We start from the raw sequence: 25,763 nt of genomic DNA, 5'->3' as shown, positions 1-25,763 counted from the left end.
TGCTCACACAGAACTGTCAGTCTTCACTGTCAACATCACTCAGGATTGAAGCTTTAAACAAATTTACAGTATTTGTGGAATTGGGCCCAACATCTGGGCCCCTATTTTAGGTTATGAAGATTTTCTCTCTCGTGAGTTTCCTCTCTGCACACTGCAACAGTACAAAGCTATAGGACGTGGGAATATGCTTGAAACCTTTTTCCTGGCAAAGCTTATGTGGCTCATGAGTCTGGTTTTACTGCACACTGTGACTCACCTCAGCCCATTTGACATTCCAAGTTATCGCCAGTACTGGGTGTGTTAACTAGCATGGTGGCTTAAGTCTGAAAGTGACTTGAGCAGTTTCCAAAAGAAGAAAAAATGACTAGACTGCACAAAGAATATACCTTTGAAAATATTTACATTTCTGTACATTTACACATCACTGGAAGCTAATAAGCCTTGGAATACAAATGAACATAGTACTGACAATTCTGGACACATTCTTTCCAGTAGAGCAAAAAGGCTAGTTTATCTTCAAGTTTCATACAGTGGAACCATATGAAGATTTATATATATATATATCCCTTCTGAATAAAAACAAACATTCTTCTTTCTGTAGCTACCCATGCTGGAAATACCTTCATTATTCTTGTACTTTCATTTTGTACTCCCCCCCCCCCAATCTATTGCAATCCCTATTCACATCTAGGTTTGCACTTGGGAAATGAAAGCGTAAACCAAGATTATTGTAGTAATATATTCAGTATATTCCCAAATACTACTGGATAACAAATACAAGTTTAGTAGGTTTGATGGGCAGCTTTTATGGCTCTGAGGAACCCAAAAAGAATGTCAGTGATTCACCTGTGGGCTGTTTAATAATCTCCAAGCATGCTCTCCAACGAGCACAGCAAGGACATTTCTGACCAGCTTGGGTGGGGTAGGCAGAGGGGATATCTGCAGATTTAATAAGATTAGTAATAACTTTCATTGAAGAAATGATAGGTTACGGGAATCGGGGGAGAGAATATGAATAGCACCACAATGATTGCACTAAGGTGCTAAAGAGGTACCTTATTCCCTGCAGAGTGAAAGCTCTAATTCTGAAACGTATTGCAGTAAATGAATGAAACTGTTAAATGCTTACCATTTGGTTCATTCGTCTGCAGAAAATCAATTCCTTCTACTATATGCTCAATTTACTGAACAAATATTACAGAATTTACATATATGAAAACAAAGTTTGAAGGAAGGTTATAAGAGCAGCTTAAGTAAGATGGGTATTTTAAAGGGCTAATAGCCAGGTAAGACATTTTAGTTCTTTATGCTAATGGTCCAAGAGTGCTTTTATTACCGAGAAACGTAAAAAAAAAATTAAGAACAAATTACAGTCCTTATAGCTGTTATGTAAGTTTTCGGGGGGGGCAGGGGGAACTTACTGAGGTGCCAGGCTATCATGCTTGCAGGTCTGGATGTATAAATGCATGTGACACAGCAGGAGACCAGCTTTCATTTAGACACTAGATGGATGCTTGCTATTGATTGAGATTCACGGTGTGGTCCCTTTCTGGATTCATTTTAGCGAGTTCTGTCCCTTCGTACTTCAACCCACTTTAGACAGATGTCTGTGGGCTATCTGCATCCTCTCTCTCCTGTCTCCCTGTGGCATGCTGTTATTTTCTTTTTATTTACTGCTAACTTTCCAGTTAAGTAGAGATCAGGAAAGCGGCTAGGGTCCTCCTTGTAGTCATCAGGAATTGTGAAGATTGATTCATCAAACTCATCATAGCGAAACTCCTGAAAAGTCACAGTGGCTGTGATGGTTGGAAATACAGGTATATCTAGGAAGAACAGAGCAAAGGATTGGAAGATTAGAAAAGGCACAATGCATAATGGAAAAGCACATTTCTGTGGCAGAAAAGGATTCATCAGTCCACTTGCTCAACTTCCTGGTACTCTGTCTGGACAGCATGTCAGAGGAGGGGATGGAGGCACAGTTTACAGTGGTTCTGGTCCTTTCTGGAGGGATATGTGTAAATTGTTTTTAACTTATTGTAAAGTAGCTTGAGATTGCTTGCCCTAAAGGGCAGAGTGAAAAAATATTTTTAAAAATCTTCATTGTCCAACTCTGTTCACACTTCTAGCAAATACTTACACTCCTCACTGTTCTCATTTGTTAAGAAAAGAGCACAATATTAGCCTCCAACAATGTTAAAGCACTGACAAACTCGGTTAACTCTGTACTCATCATAACACAGCAAATCCCTGGGCACTGACTGTGTGACTTCTGTGTTTTCTATGACACCAAGTAAGCTTCTGCAGAAACTTTGGTTAGCAGGCAGACAAATTTTGTTCAAGAGAGCTGACATCTTGAAAACTGAATCATTGCTTGTGGTGTGTATTCATCCCATTTTTGGATTTTGGGTAAATAGTTCTGCAGGTTTTTGTATATTTGGGAAAACCTACTAGCCTGCTTTATCAGAGGGGACAAGGCCCTAAGATATTATACCACTTTTGCCTCTCTTGTGAAATGCTGTCTCCAGCCTTACTCTATTGCCGCACTTCTCATTGGCCAAAATTCACTATCTTTGAAATAAGACTATGAAGAAAACAAGTGATTTTCATCAGAGACTATGGGCATGCAGAAAGGATTATTCTCACCTTCCATATACACCGTATCTCCAAATGCTAAATGTGTTTCCTATGTTGCCTACCTTAGCTACTCATGCAATCACTTCACTTTCTATTACTGTGTACATTCCACTCAGTACTGTGTACATTCCACATGAAATGGCATGCTAGTTTCTCTCCAGGATCTGACTATCTTCCTGCTAAAGCCTGAGTGACAGCCCACTGCATTTCTCACCACAAAGATTAAAAGACTTTAAAATACAATCCATGCTCTTGGCAGGGCAGACAGTCACTTTTAATTGATGAAATACAAACTGACAGCTCACCTAACTTTACAGGAAAACCTGGTGGTAGTTTCATCTGCACAAACTCCCGCAGTTTGTTAAAGTGCTTGAAGGGTGCAATTACTTCTAAAACATTCAATAACCTGGGGAGGAAACACACAACAATTTCATCTCTTAGCAGCTTTAGGATTTACCCACACACTCCTAATCACTGCAGTGTAAGAAAAAGAGAGGTGTCATCTCAGCAAATCACTGCAAACTGAGCCAAGACACATGCCGAGGGAAAGATCCTATTGTTCATGGCCACTGAATCAAATCAAGTAATTACATTGAACCATTTTTGTTAGCACAATATAGGTGAAGCAAGAAATAGTCTCCTATGACTTTGGTCCAATGCAGCGAGCTTCAAATGACTTGGTAGGAGGATTTCCAGGTTGTTCCTCCTTTGTGTAAAACTGAGTTTTGGCACTCATTTATTTTCTGTTAGGTGAGTTTTGCATCTCAGGATTTCAATAGGTTTTGAAACTAAAACTTATTAAGAACTCCAGCAGTCAAGCTTCAAGCTTCCTTTTGAATCGTAAGGGGAAGAATCTTCCAAAATTCCAGTTTAGGAACTTTTCTTTATAGATGTTGGAAAACTTCTCATCAGGGCACACAAATAATAAGAGATCTGGAAAAGCATCACACTTCAAAAACTAGACTTTTCCAAGTCACTATATATTCACCTGAATTATTGCAAATCTCATTCATTTTTTCACATAATCTCCTCCACAGCATCAATGTAAATGGCTAACTTATTCAGATCATAAGTGCAGTGAATGCACTAGTATGGGTACACTGCTGAAAGGATTCAGAACCCAACATGTTGTTTACCAGGTCTCCAGTGCCCATTCTTACAGGGGTTCATTAACTTCCATAACTTCAACCCCACCCTTATAATTCCTATTCCTTGTCCCACAATCCTACTAGCCAAAGTTCAACCTCCTTCACCCCAGATTTTTCTTCTACTTGAAAAATATGCCAAAACATGGAAAGCTCTTTGGCTATTAGATGCAGAATAAATCATACACATTTCTTTTCTTTCTTTTTTCTTTTCAGATTTGAGAGCAGAATACAGAGGACTTGAGACGTCTGGATAAAATTGGAGAACTTTACATTTAAGAATATTGGAGAAACTACAACAAAATTGGATCATTTTAGAGGTGAACCTATGGCAGGCAACAAGTTTTCCCATTTATTCTATGACAATGTATTATACTGCAGTCTTTAGAACAAGCAAAATTTTATACATATCAGCGTATTTTAGATTCATCACATGCCCTTTCACAAACTTTTGTAGAGGACAGTTTGAGACTTACGATTCAATTCCTAGAGGAAATTCTTGGCTCATGGCTATTGTGGCTTTAAATGTTTTCTTGCTTTCTTTGCAGACCAGTTCCCTACCCAAATGAGGTGCTCTAAGTTAAAGAAAATTAAAATTAAAATCTCCCTAGAGACATAATTTATAAAAACAATAAGAAATTGGAATGCATTTCTCTTGTGCAGGAAAACAGGTTGACAGAAGTTGTTTAATGAAGCCTGGAAGAGTTCAGATAGCAAAAACTGCCAAAGCAGGCAAGCTGCCCAGGCACTAACAGATTAAAGCAATTGAATAGAAGTCCGTAAAAAAGAGAAATATATAAATACACATACACACTTTGGCCATGTGATTTCACACAGTTGACAATCTAGGACTAGGATCTAAAAAGCTATTCAGATGAGCCCAAGGGGAATTTGTCTTTTGACTTTGAAGAGCAAACCCTCATACAGTTTCAAAAACATTTTGCAAGTGTGACATGGAGCCCAATGCTCATGAGAACTAGTTTCACAGTTCTTTGGATACTTGCCATTTGAAACCAGAATGAAAATAGTGTGGAAGCCTTTTTTAAAAAAAAGGAATAGATACCAGCATGTTACTTTCTAATTTCTGTGATCAAACAACTTCTGCTGGACCAATGTGTAAGTATGGAAGAAATTTAAACTGAAACAGACTGTCTTCCTTGAGTGCAATTTTGTTTAGAAACTTAGAACTGTTCTTTAATATTTACATTTAAACTTGTACATTTGGGGTTGGATCCAGTTATCTTTCCACAAAGAGAAGGGCTCCCTCAAAACTCAGAAGGAAGTGAGATCCAGCAAAAAGTCTCATTAGAGTTCACTCTTCCTCATGAAGCCCACAGTGCCATGTCCCATGGTGAGATAATTTTTGGGTGTCTCCCACTCTCCAGAGCATCTTTCCATGGGGCTGTGGGAGGGTGGGAGGAATTGGCAAAAATGCCTCCCCCACCCTCTCAAGTTGGAGATGCTGCTGGAATGCTGGAGCCAACCCTCTGAATAGTGTTACGAAAGATATCACATTCCAAAATTTACAAGTAAGGACATGCTGAGGCATCCGAAAAATCTCCAGTCATCCAAAGCTCTCCAAGTCCATCAATATTAGAGACTTGTCATCTTGTGTTTAGTCAAGCCTTCATGACCATTTCACCCCAAACCCATGAAAGTCCAAAATTCCCCCCTGGTCCCTTATCTGTGCCCATCTGCTTCATAGACCTGATTTTCTTTCCCTCTCCCTTGTGGAGCGAGAACGAGTTTTTCTTTAATTTTGTACTTCTAACTTTTGTGATTCTCTTTCCTATCCCGCTAAGGCTTTCTGTTTTAAAGTTAAAACAAAACGAAAAAAAATCAAACCCAGGAGGGTGTAAATATTTGTACAAATTTCTAAACCTGTTTACAGCGGTACCTCTGGTTACGAATGGGATCCGTTCTGGAGCCCCGTTTGTAACCTGAAAGGTCCGCATCCTGAAGCACCGCATCTGTGAATCGCAATTCAGCGCTTCTGCGCATGATGTCATTTTGTGCGTCTGCGCATGCGCGAACCCGGTAGTAACCCATTCCAGTACTTCCGGGTTCGGCGCGTTTGTAACCCGTGATGAACACAACACGCAGCATTTGTAACACGAGATACGACTGTAATTTCTATGCACTTTTTTATTTAAGATGCTCAGTCAACTCAGACAGTAAATGGTTGGATTCTTGTTGGTATAATTTTAAATGAAACGCAATTTTCACGCACACACACAAAATGAAAGTCCAAAATGAAGAGACCACTTCTGATTTGGTCAAGCATGTGAAAAAGTAAAAACAACGAGGCATATATAATCAGTTTAAGATGTTATTAAAACAAAGACAAGAGCATGAGTTGAGGGTTAAACAGCAGTGATGTCACAGTTAAAAAGGCTTTGATTTGATGCCACTAATATTGACCAAATTCGAGATAGCTGCTTTAACTAATGACAATAAGATTATGTGCATGGAATAGGAGTTTCTTTCAACAGCATTCTGATATGCACATACCACTCTACACACATTATCAAATCATCCTTCAAAAGCTGTTTGCTATAGGGTGTGGAACGCTGCTTTTCACAAAACCATTTGGAGCTCAGGAGTAGTTTCATGGATCTCTAGATAAGTAGATCTTATCATACTACTTTTCTTCAAGATAAATCACACCAAATATAAAGGACATATTTGATTCCTGTGAGAAAGGGATTGATTTTACACCATCAAAATCAATGGGACCTAAACGCATTAGGGTCAGTCCATACAATCTAAAACCCGTGTGTGCAACTTTAAGCAGACATTTCTATTTTCAAATTAATAAGGCTTTACTACAGCAATAGGAAGAATGGTTTCATATATTCATCTTTGTTCTCAATTCTATACTAAATGTTTCAAATGAGTACCTATGAGGTGAGCCAAGGACAGCACCTTATGCAATAAATTTGGATGTCATGGCTGGTTTCATAGATAATTAAATTTCACAGATGTGCACTTTTAAACCCCAATAAAGGCCCGGAGCAGATGCTATTTGATTCCTTCATGCATTCTGATTGAAAAGATACTCTCATTGCAGAAATTGCTTGTATGCTTCCAATGAAAATAAACTAATATTTAAAACTAAATATATTGAAACACACTATTTTAAATAAAAAAGCTTGAAGAATAGAAGGTTTTGATTCCCTGTAACTATTATTTTATTATTGTATTTATATGGCTGGCATCTGTCTTTCTCAGGAGACAATGGAAAAGTGCACCTTCGGGGGTGAAGACATATTTATATAATGCTTATATCTTGCCTCTTCCCCAGACCAAGACTCAAGGCAGCTTGCAGATAAAATAGGAAAAGCTAAAAACATAGAAGAGTAATGCCAAATAAAATGCACATGTAGGATCTAACCCAGGAATTACAGACACTATGGGCTTCTGCTCATGGAAGAGAACCTGATTCAGTCAAAACTCATGCCTGGTGAAAAGAAAAGGTAACGTTCACCAGTTCTTCCTTCCCACTGAAGCCTGCAGCACCACCTCCTAGAACAGGGGCCGGCAAACTAAGGCCCTAGAGCCGGGTCAGGCCCACTTGGGTCCTAAATCCAGCCCGCGGCGTGAAGCCAGAACCCGCCATGAAGCCAAGACTCCCGGCGATGGCAGCGGCGGCTCTGCCACTCAAACGCCTGGTTTACCTCAGCGGGTTTGAATGATCCCCGTGCCGAGCTGAGGTAAACCAGGCGTTTGAGTAAAGCTGCCGCCACTTGGCCTCTTCCTCCCGTCGCCATCACCAGGAGTCTCAGCTTTGCGGCGGGTTCTGGCTTCATGGCGCAGCCTCTTCCTCCCACCACTGCCCTGGCGCTCCTATGGGCCAGAGAGTGGAGTGGACGAGCTCACTCTGTCTGCCCACGAGAAGTGGCGGTGGTGGCAGCCACTGGGAAGGTAAGCACAGTGGCTGGGGGTGGGGCTGGGGAGGACTACTTGCCCCCCTCACCTCTTCTTCCAGCTCCCCTGCCCCCGGTGCCGCTTCTCCGGCCCGCCACAAGGTCTGAGGGACAGTGGACCGACCTGCGGCTAAAAGATTTTGCCAACCCCTGTACCAGAAGGTCCTCCTGGACGACATTTCACAGGGCACAGGGAAAGGAGGAATCGGTAAAAAATAATCTCCCTCCTCCCAGTGGAGTGTCCCGTGAAAAGAACTCAATTCATGTCAAGCCTTGATCCAACCTATTATGTTTTGAAAACAACATTAAGTATATATGTAGCAGCGGCTATATACACACACTATATGTATTTAATACTCACTTTCCATTTTCAGCAGATATGTACTCCTCCCATGTAATTGTGTTTGGTGGAGGTGGAGTAAGAGACTGCCTCCTGACAGGCTGTTAAAGAAAACAAATGGGAATTATTTGTAAATCAAAGCACTTTACTACTTAGTAAGCTATTATCATCTCGTCTAAAAGAACATCTGTCTCTCATGCTTCCTCCATGATTTGCCAATCTGAAGAAGAGTAAATTGTGACTAATCCAAAATTAGAACACTGCATTCCTGACAAATGAACAGCAACCAATCGCTTAGACATGAAGCAGAAGTGTACACATGTTAGCATGCCTGAAGAGTTGTGCACAAAAATATAAGCATTTTTTAAGGATAGCCACCTGCAAAAGAAATACTTTTTGTCTCCCCCAGATAAATCACAAGCATCAAGACAAGAGCAAACCTTGGCTACAACTCCTGGAATGTCTGGAACAAGACAAACCATGTGCCTAGGTTTGGCTGTAATGCTAAGCGAGACCATGGCTGAAGCTCCAGCTAGTGTGGCAGCAAGAGGACTGGGAGTGGACCGAAGTGATCACGATTTCTGCTGGGAGTACCTGCACACTTGCACATTCACACTCAGCAATAGCTTGGCTTAGCATTACATGTGAACTAGGCCAGTAAAAGGCCACCTATTGTTAAATGTTCAATTTAAACAGAACTTTTAACTGTACCTCAAAATTTTGTTCCATCAAATTTCCACCTTTACTCAAGCTTTCCATAATAGCCTTGTTTCGAAGAATATCTTCCTCACTGAGATGTTCCCGTCTTTTCCTTGATTCTAAGACAAGTCCATTAACCAGGTAGAAGTCTGCCAAAAAGTTTCCTACCCTTTCCTGAAAACACACAAAAATAAAACACATAAAGCATTTGAGCCAAAATGCAAAACTTCTACTGAAACACATCAAGTCTTTTCATTTATTGCCTACCTGCCAACTGCTTATGTTCTTGCCCCTAATGTCTCGTTTCTATATATTTCACTCTCCTTTCTTATAACCCTAACTTTTAACATCCTCCCATCTCCCAATCCAGATGACTGGGAAAGCAAAACTGACAGCCTATATGTTTGTCCCACATTTCACCTGCCTTACAGCCATCTTCCCTGGGGCACAATAACACAGGATGGATGGATTCTTAAAATAATTATTAAAAAGTCTTACTGTTTTATCTTCTCGAAAAAGCCATCCTGTTTGGGCACGTGTGAAGGTGATTGATTTGGTTGATAATGTTGCTGAATAAATATCACTGCTCATCAAAATGTCAACTTCCTCCTCTGTTTCCATCTCAGATTCCTGAAAAAAGCAAGAATATTGTGGTTTGGGGTTTTTATATATATATATAAAAAAAACAGATTTGTTATCCTCTCCCTGTCCAATTTCTGCCTGAAATAAATAGAAGCCTTCCAGTAATAACTCCATTAGGTAGAAGTCTTAACCACTGTGAGTATGAGTACAGCATTTATATACATTATCAAGATTATTCTCCATTTGATTTCAGCTTCTTTCTAAAGCTACACATTCACATGTTGCCATTGGAAACCTTCAGCATAAATTAGTCTTCTGCAGCCTTCTGATTTCTCAGACCCTAGATGTACATCGTATTACTGTCACTGCTACCTAAGTAATAAATATATTTTGGGAGGACATTAGCAATCTATATGGGAAAGGATTTTAATATTGTTTGCAGCAGAACTGTTAAGCAACTAGGTATCCTGCAAAGCAATACTAAACGCAAGAGAAAAAACAGCAGTGGAATTATAGCCCTCCTCCATACATGTCTTCTGTGTTCAATGGAAATGCTCCCAAGTAAGAGCAGAGGACTGCAGCCTTACATGTCTGACACCAGACTGACAATATCTTGCAACTACCTTGTACATTTTTAAAACAAGTCATTTATTTGGGGCACAAAACAGCAAGGAACATATTTTGCTTTGTTTTGAGTAGCGTTGTGAAAGATTTTCCTAGCGGTGCTGCAGCTTACCTCGTGATGTATTCGCTGGTAAACTTTTTGTTCATTGTCTAAAACTACAAAGGATTCAGAGGGTGCAGCATCACCGTTGAAAATGAAGCTCAAGTCCCCTCGTTGGCACTTCATGTCAGTAAAATCTATGAGTGTTGTGTCAAGCCTGGGGGAGAGAGGAACATTCCAATACTTCAGCTGATCCAGAATATTAGTTCACAAAGTTGTACAGGTCAAGGAACCAGTGAGATCTTCTTCTTTTTTTTAAAGAAGCAAGATTTGAAACAGCGATCAGTCCTGTTTGGGTGTGCTATTTGTGTGCAAAGGCAACATACAAGCAGGAATGAGTGTGCTAAGATCTACCCCCTGCTGCACTCTGCCCATCACCCTCCAAAAGAAGAGGGTGAGGTATGAAGCAGGGAGCCTCCTCTACTCATGGAGTAGACGTACTACTCATGGAGTAATTTAGAAACCTGAAAACTGGGGTGGCCTACAACCCTCGGAATGACTTTTAACCATCCGCTGAATGGGGTGGGCTAAAATGTGACAGAAGGCAGCAAAAATTGTGTGGCCACCTTCAGCAAGAAGAGCTTCTGCTCACACAAGATAGCTCTACCCAATTTTCAGCAATCATTTCCCTTGCCCGCTTTCCCCGCAGCATCCTGTGCTACAAGGTCTCCTGACTGCTGGGAGAGGCAGGGATGAGGCAGCTCACTCCCTTCCATACGCATTTCATTGCATACAACCCAAAATATACAACAAGATTTTGTCCTATCAAATCTTTTGAGTCTCCGCCAAAAGAAAAGAGAAAATATTCCAACAACAGAGAACTTCTGCCACTACTACTATGCAAGTTCTGTTCAGAGAATTCTAGTGAATTCACAAGATCAGAGCAGTTAAGTCTGAGAAGTTTAGCTTTAGCAGAAAAACAAACTTGCTGATGGTACATGTCTGAATAGAGAATTCCTTTATATGAAAGTCTCCACACACAGTACAATATGGTGACTTTTAACAGCCAACAGTAGTGCTGAAATCTCACTCAGATAAGAACGTAGTGCAAAATTCCCATTATATTAAGCATGTAGCCAGACTGAAAAGTTTGTTTTGCTTCTTCCAGTATTACACAAAATATATATTCCATTTAGTTTAAAAGTTAGCAAGACATGTAAAATTCCCTTTGACAAAAACCTGCTTAAATAGCAACATCTTTAGTTAAAAAGAAACCCAAAGTCATCTTGACTTGTTTAGAATCATCCAATCACCTAACAGGCAGCTATGCCAATATTCAGCTACAGGTGTTTGTTTTAGAAGCAGCCATGTAATACTCACAGGATTTAAGGAGACTGTGCTGAAGATGGTCCCTAAGCAAGCACTAGCCTTAAAAAAGTCAAATATGTAATTCACAAAGGAGTAGAGCGAGCCACTTTACAGAATAAATCTTACTCGTCATTTGTCCAGTTGAGAGCTCAGAACATTAATAGTGAGAGAATCACGACTCTCAACAAAAGGCATTTCAGTAATGAATTAAAAGTCAGCTCACACTAACATCACATCACAGCACCTGGGATTAAGCGGCATAACATGCACAACTCCATTTATCTGGTGACTCCCAATTATGAGCAGGCCAACAATGTAAACACAGTAATGCAGACCACTGGTAACTCTTGTACAGTTATCTTCTTTAAATAATGTTTTTGTACTAAAATCCAATCTTGTACAGTTTCTTTAAAGAGTTCAAGCTCATAGCCCAACTCCACACATGCAGGGGGCTGTGCAATTTCCCTTCTTAGTTGCAACTCCTTACACTATGTTGCATGCCACTCTGCAGGGCAACATTTTGGAACATTAAGGCGACTGCAGAGGAAACAAAGATCAAAAGGCTCTGTGAATGCACAGTGTACAGGCTCTACATCTTATCTTCCTCATCCACACCACAACAGGGTATGAAATTTGGAAATGCATGACGACATTGGCAATAGAATTAAAACTCAGTTATTTTAACATCATTACATTTAGTATAGTCCAGGGATGGGCAATTTGTAGTCCTTCAGATGTTGTTAACTACAACTCACATCAACCCCGGTAAGGATGGTTAGTGGTAAAGGATCACGGGAGGTGAATTCCAGTAGCATCTGGAGGGCCACAGGTTGCCCATCCCCGGTGTAACCCTTCAAAGGTGAAGACTATTCTTACCTGATATTTATACCTTGTTTGTATATTTTACATGCATCAGAAGGCAGGATTCGGGAAAGTAAAGGCACTGCATTTAGGGTAAAAATGACACCCTGTTACCATTCATGTCCTTCTAATGTATCCATTCAGCATACAGCACACAAAATAAAAACTATCAACCAAATCATATATAAACACATCCAACAAAGCAACTAAAACAGAGCCATATGTAAAGCTATTAATCATGATAGCTGTATAGTACACCCAATGCCCACAGGCACCTTTCCTCCAAATACCAGTCACTGCAGATAAACAGCACGAGAGGCCTATTGCTCCATGCCCTGCTTATGGGGTTCCTAGAGGTATCTAGTTGACCACTGTGGAAAGCAGGATGCTGGATTAGACAGGCCTTCAGTCTGATCCAGCAGCTCCACTAGAATTGAAGCCGATAGAACTGTAACTAATTTAAAGAACGTAATCTCTTCCACCGAAGAGTGGCAAAACACATTTCAGTTGTTTGAATTCTGACAAGCAGGAAAGCACTTTTGATATTTTATGCTCAGCTGTCCATGGAGGCGCAGGTCAATTCTGTGACCAGGGCGGCTGTCTACCAGCTCCATCTGGTGCACTGTCTCGCCAGAGTGGTGCATGTTCTGGTTATCTCCCACTTGAACTACTGCAATGCACTCCACATGGGACTACCCAGAAACTACAACTAATCCAGAATGTGGCTGCCAGAATGGTGACTGGGAGCAGCCAGCGGGACCATTTAACACTGGTTCTAAAAGATCTATATTGGCTCCCGGTACATTTCCGAGCACAATTCAAAGTGCTGGTGCTGACCTTTAAAGCCCTTAATGGCCTTGGCCCTCGAGGAGTGTTTCCACCCCCATCATTCAGCCCAGACACTAAGAACTAGCTCCAAGGGCCTTCTGGTGGTTCCCTCACCACGAGAAGAGAGGTTACAGGGAATCTAGAGAATGCTCCCAATCTCTTAAGGCATCAAGAAATATTATATCACCATCAAGCACCACCAAAAATAACAAACACAAAGGGGCTGGATCCAGATGTCTTCGGTGGAACTCAAACTACTTGATGGTCCTGTGAGGAGGAGACTCCTCTTTTCCCCTGCAGCACCCAATGCCCCCTGAAGATATGATCCAAAGGGTTGGGTGACCTTCTGGAACAGTGTAGGAAGTGGCACTGGGTATGTAGGGGGAAATTACTAGATTCCTTCCATCTGCAGGAATAACCCAGCCACGAGTGTCCCCACGGGATCAGAGTCCCATCTGTGAACAGAAAGAACCTTTCGATTTGTTTGTGCTTTTGCATAACTATCTATAACCAGTTTAGTGTAGAAAATCCAATAATTCCAAATAATAAGCCTATTCTGGAGAAATGAGTATTTAGACTGGATAGCTCAATTGGCAGAGCACAATACTCTTAATCTCTGGGTCATGGACAAAAAAGATTCCTGCATTGCAGGGGGTTGGACGAGATGACCCTCATGATCCCTTCCAACTCTACAATTCTATGATTTCCATTACAATCTTTAAAATCTTACCCCAACTTTGAAAATCCCAGTGAAGTTCAAGATAGAAGTCACCTAGCTGGAGAGAAACAGAATTTCTGTTAAATGTTAATAAACTGATGACTACTTTCATGTCCAACCACCCAGGAAATGCTAGCAACCATAACTTTCATTTGGACATGCTAAACTTTGGGGTAAGTGTGTATTAACTGAAGATTCGATTTGCACACCTTTCACATTAACAGCTTTTTAAAGGAAGGAAAAAATGTAAATTAGTTTTACTCATTTTATCTACAGAAGTAACACGATCAAAATAACAGCCCAAACTATACAATATCTGAATCAACCTAACCTTGCAATCAGATATAATGTATAAATCCTACTACTACAGCTACAACAGCTTGGCTTCTTAAGAATGATTTTCAAAGAATAACTATTTTTTTTAGCAATACTTTTCTCCTTTGAAAGCAGTTAGTGTAGGTGACAGTTTTTGATAGCTGCTCCTTAACTGAGAGCTTATGTTTGTGGAAAACGTCCCTCTGTGCAAGACAATAATCGCTATATGAAGCCATTCTTCTGAAGAACTAGTTACTGTATTTCTGAAGCATGGGAATCAACTATGAAATGCTAGCTACGCTAAACAACTTTGAGCCAGATCAACAAAATGAGGAACCTGTGGCACCTCTTCAAGTACATGGGTGAGGGATACCTAGAAGTAGCTCATGTAGCTGGAGAACGCATGATATAAAAGAAAAACCTGCTTTGAATTGGAGTCACTGAGTTTATGTACACAGTTTATGTACACAGTTCCAAAACATGCCTTCTCTGTCCATGGGAATTAGCATGACAAATGGAAACTGTGCAAATGCAGTTTTTCCTTCCCTCAAATGGAAACTGTGGCTCTCCTTGTATCAATAATTATGGTATGTTAGGAACTGATCTCTGGCTCACAGTTCAAATGCTATTCAAATATTTTAACATATTTACATCCACTTCCAATTTCACTGCAACTTCAAAATGCAGAAGCTACATGTAAATGAAGCATTATGAACCCAGCTTGACTTTAAAACCAAAATAGAAACGTAACTTTTTTCCATGGTGAAGCTTATTTTTTAAAATCACAATTACGATCCATAGCAGAGACTTAACACTAAAACTCTACACCCCAAATTTAGAACATACAACCCATAGACCACATCGTCACCAAACCCTTTCTCTAACTAGAGAAGATGTCACCGCTGCAAGGTAAGTCACCTATAGGTCAGTCATTCTAAGTCATAGACTAGCAAGCAATATGCAATTCAGCCAGCAATTCCCAGAAATAAAGGCCTGTTGTTGAGTTGTTTGCACTTTATGAAGACACAATGGCAATCACACACAAATTGTTTGAAAAGTAATGATGCCATACTCTCCAATGGTGGATGGAAAAATCCTTACAAACTTACCTCTTTCAGAGCTTTTAATAACCGAGGTCGCTTTTCCTCAACACTTTCCCTAGACTGTTGTTTCAGTTTCCTTAGAAGTGCTGTAACTAAATAAATATACTGTAAGTCCAATATAAAGGCAATCATGTTAAGCATCCACTAAGCTGGGAGCTGCCTTTACAACCTTTTGTAATGGCTGGTGGCAAAAGAGAAATCAGCATCAATTGCAGGGATGGTGTGTCCTGTTTTGCAGCTTGAGGCGAAACAGGAAGTGCCACCTTGTCTTGCCCCTACTGCCATACCTGCTGGTGGTGGTGCCACTTCTTCACTCACTCTGCTGCCTCTACTACTGGCAGAGAAGCAGCGTCAGCACCAATTACAGGTGAGATCTTGCTAAAATCAAACAAGATCTTGCACCCTCCACAAGATTTCACGTAATTTTGGATAATACCGGCGCTGCTTCTACAGCATGGGCAGGGTGCCCATGGGGCTGCCACTTTGGGGGCAAAGCCAGCTCTGGTCAATTAGTAGCTACTTAAGCAGTATTGTCAAATAAATAAAACAAATTCAATCAAGTAATTCAATCAAATTCAATCAAGTTGTTTCCTCTTCAAAACCTCTGGCATACAATTCCCAGACTGTTTTCTGAAGGAATTTAAACAGCAATTTGGGGGTTCTGTAGGGGAGTTTTCTTTAAGAAATTTCCAAATTCAGGTACAAACATGCTCCTCTCAGCTTTGACCATAATGCTAATGCTCCTTATGCTTAAAATAGTCCCTCATTTAAGTTCTGGAGCTGTACATCAACACACCATTGATCAGGCACACTCAACTGCTAACCTACAGCGTAACATTTCATATGCTATATTCTGTTGCACTTGTATATAATTAAATGAATAAATCACCCATCCTGAACAATATATGTAAGCAGCAATGCAAAAATTGTAAATACAGCTTTGGAATGATACATGTAATAAATAAAAAATTGATACGTACGTTATATTAAGCAAGAGTAGCTTGCATTTTAAATCAAACACTCAGTAATTTGTGCCAAATAAAACTAAAAGTTTATTATTAGAACTGAAAATGATATTCATTAGTCATGAAAGACTTTATCTTTGCAAAAGCTCAAGAAGCAAGGTAAATCAAGCAAGTCAGATTTTTATAATTTGGGAACATTTCGGTTGAGAAGCAGGATAATATAGCACCACCACACTGCCTTCTTAAATGAGAACTCCGAACAGCATGGATTTCAACACTTGTTGGTTGACTAACTCCTACCTAACAACAACAAAAGTGCAATGCTGCTCTTGATTTAGTCATACTTATTGCTAGTGCCAGTGTAAACCTTAAACTATGATTATGACTGGGGATACTAGATGAATGAAGAGGAAAGCTTCTGTGAGCAATTCCTGATCTAATAACCATAGTTAAGTGGTAGACAGCTTTACCTCTGCATCTATCCTAGTATTGGTATTTGGTATTGTTGTTGTTGCTATTTATTAACTGCCTTTCACTATGAGGTCCCAGGGTGGGCTACAGGAATTTAAAATACAATAATAAAAACAGAAAATTGGGGCCTAAATCATTTAAGGCTTGAATCACTAATGTGAGGAGCTTGAACTGGGCCTGGAATTATCCTGGACAATCTGCAGCAAAGCCTAACATGAGCACTGGCCTTTAAAAATTATCTCAAGATTAGGTGTTCATGATCTGCACATTTCAGTCACAATTTGCAGTAAGTTGATCTTAATGACTAAATTGATTTCCTGTATCCATGTCCAGACAACCAAAGTGACAGTTTCTTACTCATTTGTCTATCTCCATAGCTGATGGCTTCTGCGAGAGGACTCCATCCCTGAGCATTTTTCACTTTCACAGGAGCATTGTGGGCCAAAAGCAGGTGGGCACATTCTATAACGAAGTATGAGACAATAATTATTTTCCAAATAAGACCATCAGATTGCTTCTCTGTGAAGAGCCACTTACAGTTTGACAAAAATACTGATGTAAACAAGTTTTGAACTTACTGAAGTTTGAGCAGCACATAAAATCAAGCTAACCAATGACCTATATTGCATTTCAAACCATTTATGTCGAATTTGGTGCAAAGCAAAATCTATTGGGTGGTATTTAACTGAGTCATACTCATGGCTAACATTAAGTGAATGTGATTTCAATGGGTCTGTTCTATGACTTAGGCTGCATTCCTAACTATATCTACTCAGAGGCAAGTCCTATTGAATTCAATGGTAGTTACTCACAGGTTAAGTGGGGTTAGGCTTGCAACCACAGCTAGATACAACCTAGTGTTTGAGTTGTATCCAAATGATGTCTTTCCGCTGACAGAAGTCTCTTTGATCCAATAGAGGCTTCCTTCAGCAGGACAGGGAGGTAGACAGACTTTCAGCAATTCCCAGAGTCCCCTGAGCAGTGCCCCCATCGCACAATCTATTCCTGGGGGTTGGGAGAAGAAGTTAGAGCCTGTGGTACTATGATGACTTAGTGATTTATACCTTTAGGAACTATTTTGATTGAGAAAGTCAATTAAAAATATTTAAAAGCAGTTTCACTCCCTATGTATACACAAATAATTATGTCTCTGAGATTAACAGGAAATTGCTCAACAGTCTTAACTGCCATAGAGGAAACCTAACCTGAATCCACCGTACCTAATTAAGCAAAGTACACTGAGCTGATGGGATTGTTTGGCACTGTGTCTTAACTAGGCAAGTAAACCAACGAGTCCAGTGGAAAATGAGGAATGGAGACAACACTTATGGCTAACAGTTTTGAATTTATTGGGAATTACAAATAACTTTATATCCTACACTACACTGCTATTCTACCTGAACAAGAAATAAAAGCTGCCATTTTAAACAAGAAAAGTAAACTCAAAACAACTTAAAATGAAACAAATATAAACCTAAAACAAAATAAAAGCCATGGTACACCTACAACAACACAACCAGACACTTTCAACTACCCAAAGTAAAACAATACATGCCTCTCCCATATTGATTTCCAATAGTTTGACTTCATCCTGATGGCGTACTCTTCCACTGCCTCCCAAGACAGGCGGATGCCAACCAACATAAAGGGCAGTCAAACACATCCCACCCACTAAAGGAAGCCACAGTATCTTAAAATAAGATGCTTTTGTGCCAAGACTAAATATGGGTGCAAAGGAGAGGAAGGAATCAAATAAACCTGAGCAGCACAAAAATCAACAAGAGGGTGGGGTGGTGACATTGGCAAAAAAAAAAGCACACACAATGCAAATCAGAGGAAAGATAACAGAGCAGTAGAATGAACCTTAGGGATTAGACTGAGAGGGTGAAAGCAGAAAGTGAGAGCTTCTCCCCAGCAGAAATGCTGAAAGAGTGATTAGATTAGTAGAAAGAGTCAGAGAAACCTCAGGCATGAAGAGTGTCAGGCATGAGAGGGTAATCAACAGTATCAAAAGCAGTCAAGTCAAAGATAAGTAGAAAAGGGAAGACAAAGCAATTTTGCTGAGGTCATTTGACCACAGGGTACTAAGTGCACAAGACAGACTGTAGTGGCTCTATACAGAGTTGAGCCTCATAGACCAGTTTGGTCCTGGAGTCTGAGGGTAAAGGGCGGAAAGGAAATTAATGGAGAGCAACCGATTTCACAATAAGGGAACAGCATCTGCAGTGTTCTTGTTTCTAGGATCTACTAATCCAAGAATCAATTCCCAGAGAATATCCGCTTTCAGTGTTGATAGTTATGACAGCAATGCCTTTAGGATAATAAATGAACTTTCCACTAAAATTGCTTAACTGGCAAACGCAGGAACCTTTTTGCCCAATGCTCTTCCGACTGAGCTATCTAGCACCAGGGTCTGCATTACAAATTTCTAATAACCTGAGAATCTTCTATCCAACACCTATTTAATACTGAAAAGGCATTTCAGTAACTGGAGAGGCAGAGGGTTAGAAGCTTCCACATGTGCCAGCAATGTACACTGCATTATGTTGCACTGGTAGGGCCTGAACAGAGAATGGAGGCGCTTGTGCACCTGCTAGCAGCTATTTTATCCTCTCTGAAACAGCCTCTCTCACAGTCCACAGTCCTCTGTTCTACAAAAGCTCTGATATGGCCTTTGTTGAATTCCTTTAATTTTAAAAGAGGGAACAGTCTTATTCCATTATTAATATTCTAGCTTTTAGGACTAGTTATTATGACTAGCCTGGTTCCTAACTTGACTGGATCTGGATAAAATGAAAAGGCAGCAGCCTTCATTAATTTTTCTGAACTTTTGCAGTTAGTTCTGAACAGCATCTCACAGCTTCTCTGCCTACCATACTTTGTTCCAATTTATTTGGAATTTTCTCTTAAGTCACTGCAAGACAAGCAAGGGGCAATACGGAGCCTTTTCTCTGTGCCCCTTCTTGCCCCTCGCAATAAAGTAATAATGGCAAGGATTCAGGACTGGGCAAGGTAGACATGTGCAAGGAACTCCCCTCCCCATAACCTTCTGTGCAGCTCTTGCCATTCAAAAGCAAAGGGCACTGAAAAGCACAAGCGTGACCATGCCTCCAGCTCACAGTAAAACAGCACTGGCTGCATTTTCACAATGGGCTCTGTGAAAGAGATGTGTTTCTCCTTTATCCAACTGCCGTTACCAACAGCCACCACCAAGATCTAGGGAAAGCTGTGAGAAGGTGAATTCTCCCCTTATTTGCTCTGTTATTCCCTTTTCCATGTTTTGAGAAATATACACATAAGGGATCTGGAGACTCTAGTTGCTACGTTTGATGCTGCATACATTTTTTTAAAAAGCAAAGATAAATGAAGTATTACCAACCTTTATGCCCCAGCATCACAGCAAGATGTAAAGGAGTGTTTCCTATTTAAACAAATAAACAAACAAAAAAGATTTTAAATCAGTAATCAGACTAAATAAAACATCAAGTTTTATACTGATAAATGGTCCTAATATCAATTATGAGTTAAATATAGCAAACCTACTATTGTCAATTTGACAATACAGAATAAGCAGTTGTTAAATCACATGACAATTCACTTTGCTACATTATCTGTATTGGGTCAATCTTCAGTTTTACTCCTGGGCAATTAAGGGGACAGGAATAATTAAAGAATATTGGAAAGAAAAAGAAAGAAAGAAAGTGACATTCCGTCATTCTAAATTAATTAAGGTCTGTAAAGTCTCCGATGTATCAAAACTGACGGATGTAGGTCACTACACATAAGGGATATATTCTAATAAAAAATTAAACACCATGTTTTATTTATTCATTGCATAGATCCAGTTTTACAGACAAGGTATGTTATTCGAAGTACCTTAACGAAAACCAGAGAGCCTGAAGTCACTCAAAATACATAATTACTATAAAATATTACAGTAACAGCTTACAGTTATATAAAAAAACAGAATTATGAGTATTGTTATCATTGCAATATACTTGAATAGAATTTCACACTGGACAGAGAAATCAGCTGCTTCAGAACCTTAACTTTTATGTTTATGGCAGTTAAGAAATGCAATGGCTAGAAAAATCAAACAAGAATGAAAAGATAAGCAGACGTTTATACCACCCTAAGGGTGGTATCCAACAGTGCACTATGATGAACATGCCATCTGCAAAGCATTGTAGTTTGCCAGACAGAATTGTCTCCCCACTCCTTCTCTGCATGCCGTTCTTGGGTTTCTGCTAAGGGCCCCCCCCCCACTGCACTGGAGGAGGAGAGGCGGGAAATCTCTATTTTACAAGTGACAGTCCTTGAGTAGGGATTCCACCAATGGTCACATAAAATAACCTGCCCCCAGTTAATTATATCCGTAATAGTTGCAGACAGCTTGTATTTGGGTTGCAACACTTAATCAGAGCAATGGGTTAAAAAAAAACCTTTTGATCAATTTAAAAAGTGCCGCTGATCAATCAGCAGTTTATTAAAATATTGTCTAGTCCTTTGCAACTGACACATTTAACTTACGGGATTTTGATTTTACGCAGTTGACAGCCAGCCAGTTGAATTTGCACCAATTAAATGCATGGAAGGCGGAGAGCTTAAACTCTTAAGTTCTCCGCCTTGCTTTCCAGGTTATGGGAGTCTCTGGGAAAATTTCACAGGAACACAGGTGACTACATGAGATCTTGCAAGAGCCACCCAGAGCCCAGTAAGCAAAGCAAAGAGCTTAAAAGCCTTGTTGAGGGGGGCAGAGTTTAAGACCCATTTGACACACCAACTCCGGAAAGTAAGGTTGCTAGCATGGGGGTGGTTCCAAGGGAGTGGTTTGACTATACACATTTTTGCACATACACACCACCCCTGCAATATAACCCTCTGTCTCCCCATGCACAAGATGTGAGATGCTGTATATAAGTCAGAACATATAAACACTTTTCTTTAAGACTATTTATAGTAATACAGAAACATGCAGATTTAATTACTTGATGAAAATGTGCAATAGACTAAAATTCAGTTGCCAGTTTTTGCTGAAATATCATTGTGCACACAGCCTCAGCAGTGCTAATCTGTTTAACCCAGGGCAGTGTTATAAACTTTGCACATGCAGCTCTCTCTCTCTGTGGCTGTCAGATGCTCTAACACACACTAGTGCAACAAGGCAGGTCAGATTCAACCCCATTAAGCTATCTCTGGTCTAACCGAAAGGCTAGTCTATCTGATTATCAAGCTCCCTGGGCTACAACTAAATCATCTTGTTCTGTGCCAAACAATCTTTCCAAATTTTCTTTTGTTCTGAAACTTTTTATTGTAAAGCTTTTGTTCTGAAGGGCAGTTTGAAGTTCATTACAACTCCAACCGATTATTTTTTGGCACACTGGGGCATAATTTTCTGGGGAAATCTCTAAACAAGAAAATGCATACTGCCTGGTCTTCATTGTAATAGCAAACTGAGCTTTTTACCCGACAGAAAATCACCTTTGTGCATGCAACACTAATGTCTCACAACAAATGAAACTGATCTGTGGAAAACATAACTAAAGAGACAACGCACGTATTTTTGTAAACTAAGAAATCTTTAATAAAAAGAAGAAAGAAAGAAAGAAAGAAAGAAAGAAAGAAAGAAAGAAAGAAAGAAATCACCTGTTTCCCTAGTCCAGGCACAGGGAAACTTGGCCCTCCAGATGTTTTGGGACTACAACTCACACCATCCCTAGCTAGCAGGACCAGTGGTCAGGGATGATGGGAGTTGCAGTCTCAAACATCTGGAGGGCTGAGTTTGCCTATGCCTGCCCTAGTCCCTATGAGAAATGAGATATGACTGACCAAAGACCTCAAAATGCCAGGGTGCATTTGATGTAAAGGAATAGTTCCTAATCTATGTGCTTTGTCCTCAAGCTACAATTCAGCTGACTGGATGGCAGTGTAATTGGATGCTGCTAGTCAGACACAGAATTAAGTGTGTTCTAATGAGGTTCCATTATTATTCTTGGAAATGGATCTAAAGCTGTAGTTAATCACACAAAACCTATGCCTACCTTACCATCATGGTGTAAGAAAATGTGCCCATGAATGTGTCACTGCACTGATCTCGCTGGCAGTCTTAAAATGGCAGGAAGACAACCTATAACAGTGACAGGAGATAAGCCACCACAATACCAGTACCCTACTGAAGTAAATGGGACTGGAACAGCAGGCAATCAAGAGGTTATATTAATACGCTAATACTGTATTAATAAACTAATATTGTGGATTTAAACTCAACATTTGAGATAAATGAAAGCTAGTTTACAATCTTAAATTTAGCTGACACACACTTTGCATTATGACAACTTTTCAACAGAAATGTGTTATTTAACCACAAACTGAAATAAACAAATACAGAAAATGGTAGCTATGCCGGTTTTTAAATTAGTTTACAACTTATTTCTTGCTCACTGGAAATCTTATAATTATTTGGACCAGTTTGCATTAATAATGCTCTACAATAAAAGGCTAATACCTCAATCCTACATCTACTCAGATGTAAGTTCCAATGACCTTAGTGAGGCTTATTTTCAGGTAAGTGGATCTAGGACTGAACAATAAACATAACTCTTTCCATTGAGAAAATTCCAGTGGATTGATATGATGACATTTAGTAAATTACACAAAGTTCTACCAGATAAAAAGACCAAAGTAAAAATAACAAGAAGAATCTCAAAGACTCATAGCAACTTCTCATAGAAATAAGCATACCCTTTAGATTTAGCAGATATTAAAAACTGGCTGCAGTTCAAATTAATGGCTGCAGGTAAAACTGTAGGTGGCATAACAATTATTCTCCTGGAAAATCAAACCACTTAATAATAATATATTTTCCGGAAAAAACAGTTTTCTATCTTCAGAAGAGAGGTGTTCCTACCATGTGTGAGGAACCTCTGGCTTTCCAGATGTTGCTGAACTATAAGTCCCATCATCCCTGGCCACTGGCCATGCTTGCTGGGGTTGGTGGGAGTTGTAGTTCAGAAACATCTGGAGGGCCAGAAGTTCCCCAACTTCGTTTTATATGAAGGTCCTTCCAATGGGCAGAGAGAGAAGCGATTGCATGTACTCCAATATAACTCAGAACACACTGAATTCAACAGGTACTACTTCCAAGGGTGCATCTGACTGCAGCAGAAGAGCCTCCCCAAATACTGTAACACTATTTGCACATTGGGCATCTCTCTGTAAAGGAAGCATTTCTGCTAACAACTATGGTTGACTACAACAGTTTCAGATCAGAAAGTGTTCATTCCTACTTCAGAACATGATACTTCAAAGTATATCGTTATTACAATCACACAGGTGTGTACAAGAATCAGAAGCATCACAAATGGGGGGGGGATAGCCATGTCTGCACTTTTGATTGGTACATCCACTCTGAGAGAAAGGAGAGATCCTATACACATTTGCTGTTTTGTTTACATGAAAAATTAATTCCTCCGGTTCCGCCTTCGAAGGCAGGAAAATTGTATTCATTCGGATAGCCAATGACTAAGTGAGTCGTCAACCTTTACTCTAATTTCCACTGGATAAAATAAAAGCATAATATGTTTTTCAAGTTCAGGAAGTACACTGCCCCATCAGCATTCTTGTAGGCAATTTAGAAATCAGCACAGGAGCCAATTTCTCTCTAAAGTGTGTTACACAAGCATACGTGTGCATATACACATACACAGGTTTGATCAGTGTTTCTTATCACAATCCAAAACTGGGATAGCAGTAGTTCTGTCACCTACTTAGTGCTTTTAAAACACGCTTATAAACATTCCTCCACCACCCCTCATTAGACAAGAAGCTCCAGAAGCCTTTCTGAACTAAAGCTTCTTTACTGGGTCAGGATCGGTTTAGGGCATGAGATGCCTAAGCAAAAGCAGACACAGATGCCAAGGGAGGTGAAGAGAGATCTCAGGTCGACCCGCATCTAGGTTAAGGTGAGCACGGATAGAGAGGTTTAACCGGTAGCATGCCGGTGTGCAGCCATCCTCCGCCACTGCAGAAAAGATCGGGATGGGGAGATGCAGTGCCGAAAAACACATAATAAGGGCGATGACCAGCGGAGGGGGAAACACAAGGCGCCTATAACGGGGGCGTTTAGACACACAGCGCGCTGGAGAAGCGCTGGAAACAAAACGGAGCTCGAGAGACCGGGCAGGGGGGTTTCCTTAACTCCGGGGAGGCCCAGGGATGCTCGACCTTCTCCCAGGGTGGCCGGGCGAGCCCTACCGCTTACCGTGGCTGTCCTTCTGGCTGATGCCCTGAGTGCGGATCAGAGCCGACAGCCGCCTGACGTCCCCCTTGAAGACGCACTCGTGCACGGGGAACTGCGCCGACGGGCCCTTGTCCGGTTCGGCGGCGGCCGACCCGCCGGTTCCCCCCTTGAGCGGCAGGCGGTGGTGGTTGGTAGTGAAGATGCGGTGGCTCCCGGCGCGGCCGCTTTTGCCGCCCCCCGGCCGGCCCCCGGTGAAGGCTCCCCCGCCGCCGCTGCCTGGCGCGGCTGCCGCCTCTTCCTCTCCAGGCGCCAGCAGGTCCCCGTCCTCCTTGTTGGGCTTGTGGTCCCTGCGCAGCGAGCGCAGCTTCTCTCCGGTCATCGCCAGCGGCGGCCCCGGGCGCTGGGGGGCCCCGGCGGGGAGAAGCGGCGCCGCAGTCGCAGCTGCGGGGGGCTCGACGAGCTCACAGCCGCGGCGGGGGGTCTCTTCCGGGCTGCATCCCCCCTTCCCGCCACACACACTCGCCGCCCGCCGCCCAGGGACTCCCCGCAGACCGAGGGGGCTCCGCGCTCCTTCCGAACCGCCTTCCACCTGCCGCTCCTCTCAGCGGCTAGACCGCGCCGCCATCTTGTCAGAGGGATCTCGCGAGAGCGGAGCGGCTCTGCCGGGCGAGATCGAGACGGTCTCGCGAGATGGTGACCTCCGGCGCCTGCCGTGGGAAATAGGCGAGAGTCCCGGCGGGACGGACTGAGCTGTTCTGAAGGCGGGGTCGCTGCTCTGAGACGGATATGGGGCAGCCCTAGTGAGTTTATTGGGGAGACGCCTGGGCTCCCCCCCGTTGAGTCCTGACAATTTACCGGCCGTGTTGAGGTTCTGGCTGGCTCACCTGTGGCCGTCCAGGTGCTGC

General features: G+C 41.3%; 1 protein-coding gene across 1 annotated transcript; it reads right to left on the bottom strand.

Moving 5' to 3' along the window:
* Positions 1-1,399: 1,399 nt before the first annotated feature.
* Positions 1,400-25,498, bottom strand: ANKRD13C (ankyrin repeat domain 13C). Its single transcript, XM_033151816.1, has 13 exons — positions 24,880-25,498; positions 19,999-20,040; positions 16,977-17,081; positions 15,190-15,275; positions 13,778-13,823; positions 12,235-12,301; positions 10,063-10,207; positions 9,243-9,374; positions 8,757-8,918; positions 8,067-8,146; positions 4,256-4,354; positions 2,940-3,040; positions 1,400-1,823 (listed from the first exon to the last, which is right to left on the bottom strand). Exons 1-13 carry the CDS (start codon positions 25,235-25,237, stop codon positions 1,615-1,617), a joined length of 1,632 nt encoding a protein of 543 aa, XP_033007707.1. The 5' UTR covers positions 25,238-25,498; the 3' UTR covers positions 1,400-1,614.
* Positions 25,499-25,763: the final 265 nt, after the last annotated feature.

The sequence above is a fragment of the Lacerta agilis genome, chromosome 6 (genome assembly GCF_009819535.1).
Source record: "Lacerta agilis isolate rLacAgi1 chromosome 6, rLacAgi1.pri, whole genome shotgun sequence".
Taxonomy (NCBI): Eukaryota; Metazoa; Chordata; class Lepidosauria; order Squamata; family Lacertidae; genus Lacerta; species Lacerta agilis.
Note: the sequence above shows the minus strand (reverse complement) of the source record. Positions and strands in the feature narration are given on the sequence as shown.